Source organism: Hemitrygon akajei, chromosome 25, assembly GCF_048418815.1.
Source record: "Hemitrygon akajei chromosome 25, sHemAka1.3, whole genome shotgun sequence".
NCBI lineage: Eukaryota > Metazoa > Chordata > Chondrichthyes > Myliobatiformes > Dasyatidae > Hemitrygon > Hemitrygon akajei.
In genome coordinates this window covers 20980529-20992840 of record NC_133148.1, presented here as the reverse complement: position 1 = coordinate 20992840, position 12312 = coordinate 20980529, and the positions used below count along the sequence as shown (strand labels likewise).

The 12312-nt window shown below is 49.7% G+C and overlaps 1 protein-coding gene across 1 annotated transcript in view; it reads left to right on the top strand.

Moving 5' to 3' along the window:
• LOC140716177 (uncharacterized) overlaps positions 1-12312 on the top strand; it is a 66305-nt gene that overhangs the window by 1973 nt on the left and 52020 nt on the right. The window contains 1 exon segment of the mRNA XM_073028821.1: positions 1545-4165. Coding sequence (XP_072884922.1) covers positions 2537-4165 — 1629 coding nt within the window. The 5' untranslated portion in view covers positions 1545-2536.

The window sequence follows — 12312 nt, the reverse complement described above, 5'->3', positions numbered from 1 at the left end:
GTCACTGAAAGTGAACGTGCAATTAAGATGACAGAGGGTATTGCAAAATAAATATATAATGCTGCAATTGCCCATTTTATTAAGTGCCTCCTGTATCTCAATACGTGGCCACTGTGTACGTTCGTGCTGTCCTGCTGCTGTAGCCCATCCACTTCAAGGTTTGATATGTTGTGTCTGATTTGAGTCTGGCCGTTCTCCTCGGGCCTCGCTCAGTAACAAGGCATTTTCGCCCACAGAATTGCTGCTCACTACGTTTTTTCTGCCATTTCTTTAAACCCTATGGACTGGTGTGAAGATGCTCTGATGGGAGAGATCCAGGGTAAAGGAATGATTGCCACTTCTTGCGTTGTTCTCCCAATCTCATCTAAAATCATCCCATCGATTTGAACATCTCTATTCAGTCCCTGCTTGTTGGGGAATCTCACTGACTGCTCCAGTCTCTCCAGATAATCATGATCCCTGTGACATTACAGTCTCACAGATCCCTCGATGTCCTTCCTGATGGACCAGCTGAGTCCCAGTAATGATGGGTAAAGACTTCAGAATCGGGTTTATCATCACCGACGTATGTCATGAAATTTGTTGTTTTGCAGCTAGGGTGCAGTGCAATAAACACAATAAATTGCAGTAAGTATATATTTTAAAAGTTTAAAAAAAGTGAGCGAAAATAGTGAGGTGGTGTTCATGGGTTCATTGTCCATTCAGAAATCTTATGGTGGAGGGGAAGAAGCTGTTCCGAAGGATCTGGGTGTGTGTCCTCAGTCTCCTGTACCCCCTTCCTGATGGTGGCAGTGAGAAGAGGGCACGTCCTGGCTGGCTGGGGCCCTTAATGACAGATGGCAGCTTTTTTCTGAGGCATCTCTCTTCGAAGGTGGAGAGGCTGTTTGCCGTGATGGAGCTGTGTGAGATCACAACACCCTTCAGCTTTTACCAAATCCGACCGGTGGCCCCTCCGTCCCGGACAACCGGTTAGAATGCTTGCCACTGTCCACTTGCAGAAATCGGCAAGAGTCCCTCATGTAGGACTTAGCTGTGCAGAAATCCACTTCCTCTGGTCCTATACAGCTCTTCGATATCACCTGTGAATATACTCATGACACCAACCCCATTGTGAACTCGGGCAGAGAGTTTCAAAAGTTTGTGTCCAGGGATTTCTAATCTTTATGTGGTGATCTGTGATCTGAGTGTGAACTGATTGACCTCTCTGCCTGGTCCTGTGCTCAAGTCTGGAGCTGGATTCAAGCCCCTGATCTGGACCCAGAGGCAGGATAATCATAGAGCACTACAGCACAGTAACAGGCCCTTCAGCCCATCTAGTATATGCTACTGGGTTTTCTGCCTGGACCCACCCATCTACTCATATCTGGACCACAGCCCACCCCACCCCTCCATCCAGGTGCCTATCCAAACTTCTCTTTAATGTTACAGTTACAGTGTCACAGTCAGAGAGCCACCAACTGAGTCACAGCCGACCCAGGAGATTAAAGTGATCTGTTCTGACTCACTACCCTGTACTTACTGATGGTTTTTGTATCTTTTTACAGGACTTCAAAGGTGGAGGAATTGCGACTGGGTATCTCAGACGGAATATCACATCCGATCCACACCCCACTCAGCTCCCCAGCACCTGAATATCATCGGCCTGTGAACGTGGAGGGAGAGACGCTGGTTTGTTTCACTTCAGACCCCAGGCACTGAGGGCTGTTGCAGGCACCGACCGTGACACAGCTGGGGAGAAGACACACTGTCTACAGCGGGGAGGGGAGAAACCACTGATGTGAGGTCAGGAACCAATCTGCAGAGAAGCCGAGTAACTTCTTCCAGCCCGTGAAGGAGCGGGCAGTGATCACTCCAGTGCGGATTGGGAAAGGAACAGCCACTGCAACGAGAGACCGTGTGTGACACGTTGGGGGAGGTGAGCTCACCTGATCTGTGACTGGGAATGTGTTCACCACATCCTTGTTTTTGCACCAGTGAAACATTCATTCTTTTGACTGAGATAAACTTGATCCGTTTCCCTGAGAATATTCCAATGTTCTTTCCACCTGTTTCCCTTGAGGAAAGTAAAAAATTCAGTCATCTTTTTACCGATCACTGAGGTCACGGAGAAATGTTATCACCTGCTTCGGGCGCGTGAAAGGGGACTTGCTCAGTCATCTGACACTGGCAAATTCGCACGGGGAGAGGCCGTTCACCACCTCTGGATTCACTCACTCATCCACTTCATTGAGTTTTACGCCGAGGAGAGGCCGTTCACCACCTCTGGATTCACTCACTCATCCACTTCATTGAGTTTTACGCCGAGGAGAGGCCGTTCACCACCTCTGGATTCACTCACTCATCCACTTCATTGAGTTTTACGCCGAGGAGAGGCCGTTCACCACCTCTGGATTCACTCACTCATCCACTTCATTGAGTTTTACGCTGAGGAGAGGCCGTTCTGCTCTCGCTGGGTGGGGGTGGGAGGCTTCACTCAGTCATCCAACCTCCTGATACATCCGACCGCGATAAGCACTTCAAGCGACCCAGCAACCCGATGAACTGCCAGAGAGTTCCCGCGGGGGAGATGCCGTTCACCTGCCCTGACTGCGGGAAGGGTTTCACCCGGTCGTCCAACCTGCTGGCTCACCGGCGGGTTCACAATGGGGAGAGGCCGTTCACCTGCCCTGACTGCGGGAAGGGTTTCAAGAATTCCTTCAGGCTGCAGACACACCAGAGAGTCCACACCGGGGAGCAGGCGTTCATCTGCTCTGAGTGCGGGAAGGGATTCACTCAGTCGTCCAGCCTACTACTCCACCAGCAAGCTCACACCCGGGAGAGACTGTTCACCTGCTCGGAGTGCGGGAAGGGGTTCACCCGGTCGTCCAACCTGCTGGCTCACCAGCGGGTTCACAATGGGGAGAGGCCGTTCACCTGCTCCTGCTGCGGGAAGGGTTTCAAGCACTCCTTCAGCCTGCAGAGGCACGAGCGGCTCCACACCGGGGAGTGGTCGTTCATCTGCTCTCACTGCGGGAAGGGTTTCAAGCACTCCTTCAGCCTGCAGAGGCACCAGCGAGTCCACACCGGGGAGCGGCCGTTCATCTGCTCGCAGTGCGGGAAGGGATTCGCTCAGTCGTCTAACCTCCAGACGCACCAACGGATTCACACCGGGGAGAGGCCGTTCAGCTGCCGACAGTGCGGCAAGGGGTTCACTCAGTCGTCCCACCTACTGATTCACCAGCGGGCTCACACCGGGGAGAGGCCGTTCACCTGCTCCGATTGTGGGAAGGGATTCACTCAATCCTCTGACCTTCGGAGGCACCAGCGAATTCACACCGGGGAGCAGCCGTTCATCTGCTCCGAGTGCGGGAAGGGATTCACTCAGTCGTATGACCTTCGGACGCACCAACGGATTCACACTGGGGAGCAGCCGTTCACCTGCCGTCATTGTGGCAAGGGATTCACTCAGTCGTCACAGCTCGTGATACACCAACGGGTTCACACCAGGGAGAAACTGTTCACCTGCTCCGAGTGCGGGAAGGAATTCGCTCAGTCGTCCAGCCTACTGATACACCAGCAAATACACACTCAGGAGAGACTGTTCACCTGCTTTGAGTGCGGGAAGGGGTTCACCCGATCATCCAATCTGCTGGCTCACCAGCGAGTTCACACCGGGGAGAGGCCGTTCACCTGCTCCGAGTGTGGGAAGGGATTCACTCAGTCATCCAAGCTTCTAATGCACCAACGAATTCACACCGGGGAGAGGCCCTTCATCTGCTCTGAGTGCGGGAAGGGGTTTACTCGGTCGTACGACCTTCAGATGCACCAAGGAACTCACACTGGAGAGTGGCCCTTCACCTGCTCTGTGTGCGGGAAGGGGTATATTCGATCATCCGAGCTTTTGACACACCAACGAGTCCACACCGGTGAGAGGCCCTTCACCTGCTCCGAGTGCGGGAAGGGGTTCACTCGATCATACGACCTTCAGATGCACCAACTAATTCACACCGGGGAGTGGCCCTTCACCTGCTCCGAGTGCGGGAAGGGATTCACTCGGTCGTCTGACCTCCTGAGGCACCAACTCATTCACACCGGGGAGAGGCCGTTCACCTGCCCTGAATGTGGGAAGAGCTTCGCTCGGTCGTCTCACCTGTCGAAACACCGACAAACTCACACAAAAGGGAAAGTTTAAGTGTGCGGTTTGTGTGTGGGGCGTTAAAACATGGCAGCTTCTGAGACAGGTGAGTTCACAAGTGACCGCAGGTACGGATTCTGCAGTTATTGCTGCTGTTGATCACATCCAGGTTTGGACCCTGGTCACTGGACACATTTGGGTTGTTTCCCCTGGAACTGCAGGTACATTTGTATTCTGCATCGATTATAAATAAATCTGTTCTGTGTGAATGAACCGGGCTTGAGGAGGATGTGGAGAGACTTCGAGGGGATGCGGACAAGCTGAAGGGACGGGGAAGAACACGGCAGATGAAGTCAAATGTTGGAAAATGGGAGGTCACCCTGATAGTAAAAGGAGCATGGGGTGTCAGACGGCAGGAAAATGTTGTCCGGCCACTGTCAGCTGTGGGGCAGGTGAGTGGCCTTTACCGGTGGCCGGATGGTCACACAAAGCAGGGAGCTGAGGGTCCAGCAGCATCCGCGGAGGCAGAAGGTGTGAGAAGACAATCTGCCTCTTGACACAGAGTCGCTACCCAAAGCGTTGACCTGCGGCTTTTTCCTCCACGGATGCTGTTCGACCCGCTGAGATCTTCCAGCTTCCTGCTTTGTGGTTCCGGGGTCCAGAATCTGGTTCACCTGAGCCAAGCACTGGCAGGTGAAGCAAAATCCCGTGCCAAGTATTCCTTTTTGGGAAGTCAAACCACAAGGATGATGCTGAGCCTGGAAGGCTTGAGTTATAAAGAGAGACTGGGTGGAATATAGAGCACGACAGCACGGTGTAGGTTCTTTGGTGCACGATATTGTGTCGCTCCTTTAACCTACTCTATGATCAATCTAATCCTCCCTCCCCCCCCCCCCCAACCACATAGCCCTCCACTTTTCTATCACCCATGTGCCTATTTAAGAGTTTCTTAAATGCTCCTGATGTATCTGCCTCTACAACCTCTGGCAGGGTAAAAAAAAAAAGAAAAACACTCTATAATAAAGTGGTTTATAAAGTGAAGAAGGGCTTCAATCGGTGGACAATCACAGCCATTTCTCAGGGTAGGGGAATGTAAAACTAGAGGGCATCTGTGTCAGGTGAGAGAGATATTTAAATGGCTGTTTGGGGCAAGTTTGGGTGTCTGGCTCAGTGCTTGAGGAAGTGGTAGAAGCAGGTACAGTTATTGAATTGAATGATCTTTATTGTCATTATACATAGATACAATGAAACTCTTTGGCTTCCTCTCAGGCAATTAAACAAAGCGGTAGATAAAAACAAGACAGTAATAGAAAAACAGTATTAAATAGATAAGTAGCAGAAAATAAGTTGCAGCAGCTCCAGAATATCACAGTAATGCACAGAGTGCCGTTAGTGCAAGTACAGTGTCTGAAGGACATTTGGACAGTTTCACGGGCCGGAAAGGTTCGGCGGGATCTGGGCCAAAAGCTGGTAAACTGGACGGGTTCAGGCCGGTACTCGGTCAGTCTGAACCAGTCGGGCTGAAGGACCTTTGCCATGCCTTTACCCCTCGGACTCTGTCTGTCCAACCCTGTCTCACGGCTGCTCTGTGACAGCGAGTAAACTCGATCCTTGACCCTGAACGATGTGTGGCCTGGTCTGTGTGGAGGGCACACTGAACAAAAGCTGCTCACTCTATCTCAGTACCTGTGGGCAGTCATAGTAAACCCTTACCACCTTAACCCTGAGGGCTCTCGGCCTGATTGCTATTGGTATTAATTTATTGTCACACGTGCCGAGGTGTGGTGCAGTGCTTCTCTCGCATGCAGACCTAATTGTTACACAGTGCATCGAGGGAGAACAACTTAGAATAACAAAGTGTAACAGCTACAGAGAAAATGCAGTGCGGGTAAACATAGTGCAGGATCAAAACGAGGTAGATTGTGAGATCAAGAGTCCACCTTATCATACCAGGGACTCATTTAATAGTCTTATTACAGCGAGGTAGACACTGTCCCTAAGCCTGTGGTATGCATTTCCAGTCTTTTGTATCTTCTGCCCATTGGGAGAGGGGTGAAGAGGGAACGTCCACCCAAAACATTGACGTCTCCATTTCTCTGCACGGACGCTGCCTGACCTGGTGAGTTCCTCCAGCTCCCTTGTGTGTTGTTCCAGATTTCCAGCATCCACAGTCTCTTGTGTCTTCACTTCTAGTATTTGAGGATTCCACCCTGGGGAAAACACTCTTAACTACCCTATAAATGCCTTTCATATTTTTATATGCAAGTTCGTGCTCTTCAGCTTCTGTAATCCGTCCACTTCAAGGTTTAACACGAGGAAATCTGCAGATGCTGGAAATTCAAACAACAACACACACAAAATGCTGGTGGAACGCAGCAGGCCAGGCAGCATCTATAGGGAGAAGTGCTGTCGACGTTTCAGGCCGAGACCCTTCGTCAGGACTCCAACGTCGACAGCGCTTCTCCCTATAGATGCTGCCTGGCCTGCTGTGTTCCACCAGCATTTTGTGTGTGTTGTCACTTCAAGGTTTGACGTGTTGGCCTCTTCTCCACACCACTGATGCTACACACGTTGATTTCAGCTCAGCCAGTCTGGACATTCTCCCCGGACCTTTCTAATTAACAACATGGTTTTGCCCAGAGAACTGCTGCTCACTGGGATTTATTTTTGCACCATTCTCTGGAAACTCTTGTCCCTGAAAATAGCAGATCAGTAGTTTCTGACTCACTCCAACCACCCCCTTCTGCCACCAACTGTCATTCCATGATCAAGGTCACAGATCACATTTCCTCCCCATTCTGATGTTTGGTCTGAACAACATTTGAACCTCTGGACCACGTCTGCGTGCTTTTATCCATTGAGTTGCTGATTGGCTGATTCAACATTAGCATTAATGAAGAGGTGTACAGGTGTGCTTAATAAAATGGAGTATCTAGTGGAATTTGTTGTTTTGCATCAGCAGTTCAGTGTGAGACATGAAACAGTACTATGTCACTAAAGATAAGCAGTGGGGAAAAAGGGGGCAGTAATGACAGGTAGTGCTCATGGGTTAATCTTTGTGTTTCATTTTTCTCCCCTCTCCCTGCTCCCGCTCCAAACCTATTTTGCAGGGTGCCAGCAACGGGGAGGATTGATCCAAACAACGTGCCGAGATCAGCCAGACTTGCTCACCCCGCCGGAATCTGTGCACCGCCATCCTTTGGACGTCGGGGAAAGCGGCGGCAGAAACTGTTGACGGGTTTCGACGAGCTTCCGCGCTGCCGAGACCCCAGAGCCACCGCAACGGCGGGAGTCTGGGCAGTCCTCTTACCCGTCCCGTCTGGAAAGTCATCACCGCAGTGCAGCTAGGGGGAAGACCCTTCACCTGTCCTGTGTGTGGGAAACTATATTCCAATTCATCTACCCTGTCCAGACACCAGCACGTTCACTCCATGGAGAGACTGTCTGCCTGCTCAGTGTGGGAGGGGGTACATTCAGCTGGACGTGTTCATGGTACAGCGCCTAGTTCACTGCTGAAATATGTTTGACTGCCCCGTGTGTGGGTAAGGTTTCACTAGGTCTGACAAGCTAACTACACACTAGCAAGACCTTCCCCTTCAGTATGGAAGGGTTTTGCTCAGTCACAGAGGATTCCATCACACCAGAAAATTCATACTGGATAGAGGGTGTTTACTGACTCCGAGTTGGGGGAGAGACTCACTCACTCATTGAGTCCCCAAGTGACTGTAGGAGCTGGATTCCAGTGTAATTGTTCCCGAGAATTATATCCGGGATTGGACCGGGTTTACTAACCCAGCCTGGCATCCTCCTGATGATGTTTACAGCTCCTGTAACTGGGATGAATTTTTAATGTCCCTGTGCCCAATAAATTATCTTGATCTTGAGCTCATAAAGTTTTGACTAATTAATACCCATGTTAGACTTCCGAGTTCAGATATTTAACATATCATAGGCGTTTTGGTGGTTTTTATTAATAGATAGAATCTGTGATACCAGTGTGGGTTTTGGACCAATAAGCCAGGCCAGGATGAGAGGGGATCTGATTGAGACATATAAGATTATTAAGGGATTGGACACGCTGGAGGCAGGAAGCATGTTCCCGCTGATGGGTGAGTCCAGAACTAGAGGCCACAGTTTAAGAATAAGGGGTAGGCCATTTAGAACAGAGATGCGGAAAAACTTTTTCACCCAGAGAGTGGTGGATATGTGGAATGCTCTGCCCAAGAAGGCAGTGGAGGCCAAGTCTCTGGATGCATTCAAGAGAGAGTTAGAGCTCTTATAGATAGCGGGGTCAAGGGATATGGGGAGAGGGCAGGAACGGGGTACTGATTGTGGATGATCAGCCATGATCACAGTGAATGGCGGTGCTGGCTAGAAGGGCCGAGTGGCCTACTCCAGCACCTACTGTCTATTGTCTATTTCCTGAGCAGGTTGGTGGGACATTTCCAGTGGTACAATTATGTGGTCCCCAGCCATCTTGCATCCCAGCCACTGAACCCTGACGTACAAACTGTCAAGTACTGTGTGGTGGCTGCCCCTGTGTCACCCTCCCCACGATAAACAAATTCATGCCCAGGCGTTCCCCATTGAGGGAATTCACCCTAACGATTATGGAATTAATGATAACACACACAAAATGCTGGTGGAACACAGCATGCCAGGCAGCATCTATAAGGAGAAGCACTGTCGACGTTTCGGGCCGAGACCCTTCCTGACGAATGGTCTCGGCCCGAAACGTCGACAGTGCTTCTCCCTATAGATGCTGCCTGGCCTGCTGCGTTCCACCAGCATTTTGTGTGTGTGGTTGTTAGAATTTCCAGCATCTGCAGATTTCCTCGTGTTTGCACAGGGAATTAATGATGATTGAACTGTACATCTGAAGTATGCAAATGATAACAATAGTATTCCCGATGCTGGGAATCGGAAATGACGAGGAAATGTTAGAATTTTTAATTCCTACTTTGTTTATAAATACAAAATGGTAACAGGCTCTTTTTGGTCCAGCATCACTGCACCACCCAGTTACACCCATGTGACTGAATAACCTACTAACCCGTCTGTCTTTGGAACGTGTGGGGAAAAAACTGGAGCACCCAGAGGAAGCACGTACAGTTATGTGGAGGGTGTACGAATCCCTTACAGACGATGGCAGAACTGACCTGGATTGCTGGCGCTGCAATAGTGTTAATGCTGGTCACCACTCTAGTGTGCCCCCCCCCCCCCCCCGAACTCAACAGAGTAGACACGAACTTGCCGAGGGTTGACAGGGGTAGACTGTTTGCAGGGAATGGGACGCCTGGCAAGTGGGAGACCTTTCCAGATCTCAAGCCTTTAATCAAGAGTTCTTGGTCTGCTCGTACCCGTTAAGTGAAGGGCAAGGAAGGCAGGAGGAAGGAGCTATGAATGAGATCCATGCCTTCCTCTCTGCATAACGAGGCCACTCTCGGGTTGGAGGAGCAACACCTCAAGTTCCGTCTGAGTAGCCTGACAGTGTGAATAGTGATGTCTCTAACTTCCCATCTCCCACTTCTCCCCTTTTCTATTCCCCATTCTGGATCCTCCACCCTTTCTCCTCGCCTCCCTCTGGAGCCTCTCCTTCCCTTTCTCCCATGGTCCACTCTCTTTTCCTACGAGATTCCTTTTTGTTCAGCCTTTTACCATTTCCACCCATCACCTCCCAGCGTCTCACTTCATCACCTTCTCGCTCACCTGGCCTCACCCTTCACCTGCCAGCTCGTGCCCCCACCCCTTTCCCCCCCCCCACCATATTTTACCATTTTCTGCCCTCTTCCTTTTCAATTCTGGTGAAGGGTCTTGGACTGGAGCCTCAACGGTGTCTTCCCCTCCACGGATGCTGAGATGCTCCAGCATTTGAGGCTCTAGTCAGGAGAATGAAGGAGACATGGGTCAAGTACAGGCAGCTGGGACCAAGTGAAACGCGAGAGGACTATGGGGATGCAGGACTGGGCAGACAAAATCAGAAGCACAAAAAGTTGGTACTGAGATCAGTTTAACAGAGAACATTGCGAAAAATCCAATGAAGGGGTGAAGAGTATTTAGAGAGAGACACTTGAATTGATGGAGGAACTCAGCTGTCCAGGCAGCATCTGTGGAGAGGAATAAATAGTTGACACTTGGGACTGAGGCCCTTGGAGAATAGGGCTGCTGCAAGACCAAAGAGGACATCTCGGTGTGGAGCCACAGGTATGTTCCTCACTGAATATCTCTGCACTACTTTTACCATGGAAAACATCATGAAAGCTTCAGGACTAGGGAAGTAGAGGAAGTGCTGGGTATTATAATGTGTATCGAGGTAGATAAACCTCCAGGACATAGTCAGGTGTATCCAAGAACACTGTAGGAAGATAGTAAAGAATCGTAGGAGCCTCAGCTGAGATATTTGTACTATTAGTGACAGAGGAGGTGCTGGAAAACGGGTGGATGGTTAAAGTTGTACCTTTATTTACGACGGCTGGAAAGAGAACCCTGGGAACTATGGACCAGTAAGCATGATTACAGAGACTGTTATGGCAAAGACGGCACATCCAGCAAGGACACCCAGGTAGAACTCGGGTGTAAAACAAAAGTGCAATCACCATGATGATATATCGTCCTTCGAAATGAAGCAAGAACTGCAGGAACAGATATATAGAATATTGGTATAGATATTCATGATCTCCACCCCACTGCAGGCGGCATTGAGGGGGCTAATACACACTGATCCCTAGACTGAGAAGGCAGCGGGTCCGTGACTACCCTGAGCTGTCAGGCTGAGGCCGGTGGATGTGTGCACCACGCTGACATCAGGGTGAAACCCCTCCCTGTCCTGCCTCAGTGCCCTTCCCAGTTGTCTGTGTGAAGACATAAGGGATGTCAGACGGTGTCAGAGGTGCAAGGCATGGAAATAGGTCCTTCAACCCGACTGGTTCAAACTGACTGAGGTGCAAGCGGAACTTGTCCAATTTACCAGCATTTGGCCCAGATCCATTTAAACCAGAGATTCCCAAAATAGTTATTGTGTGGACCAATAATATAAATGGAGGTGTCCATTGACCAATAATATAAATGGAGGTGTTCATTGACCAATAATATAAATCGTGGTGTCCATTGACCAATAATATAAATCAAGGTGTCCATTGACCAATAATATAAATGGAGGTGTTCATTGACCAATAATATAAATTGTGGTGTCCATTGACCAATAATATAAATGGAGGTGTCCATTGACCAATAATATAAATTGAGGTGTCCATTAACCCCAAATTTGGAACCCCTGCTGTAAAAGTTTCCTGTCCATGGAACTGGTCAAAAGTTTTTTAGAAACTGTAACTGTGCCTGCCTCTCCCACTTCCTCTACCATTATAAGCCAGCCACCCACCACTCTGTGTGGAAGAACTTGCCCCCAAAGAGCCATTTAAATCTTTCTCTCACCTGAAACCCATACGCTTTAGTTTGGCACTCTCCTGTGATTATCCGCCTTTTCATCATTTTATAAACCTCCGTAGGTAACGCCCCAACCTACTATGTTCCAGAGGGAATAACCAGTGGAGGAAAATGTTTTTTACACAGTGTGGTAGAAGCAGAGGCATTAGGGACATTTAAGAAACTCTTAGATAGGTACATGGATGATAGAAAAAAATGGAGGCGAGTGTAGGAAGGAAGGATTAGGTTGATCTTAGAGTAGGTTAAAAACTCGGCAGAAGCATGGGCCAAGGAGCCTACACTGTGCTGTAGTGTTCTATGTTCCACCCAGTCTCTCCTAATAACTCAAGCCTTCCAGTCCTGGTACCATCTTTGTGAAACTATTTTGCATCTTTGCTTTATTAATGTTATCCTTCCTATAGATAGGTGACCAGAGCTGTACATAAACTCCACAAGTGGTGTCACCGACATCTTGTCGAGTTTCAACACAACGTGCTGACCCTTGCCCTCAACCCCTGACCGATGAGGGTAAGTGAGCTAAACACCTTCACCACCCCGTACACCCACATCACCACTTCCAGGGAACTCCGTTCACGTAGGTCTCTCTGTTCTCCAGTACTCTTCAGGACACTGCCATCCACTGTGCAAGTCCTGCCCTGGTTTAAATTCCCCAAAAAAATGCGACTCTGCACTTGGCCCATTTTCCCAGGCGAACCAGATTCCGGACCCTGGAACCACAAAACAGGACGCTGATAGAGCTCATCACGTTGAACGGC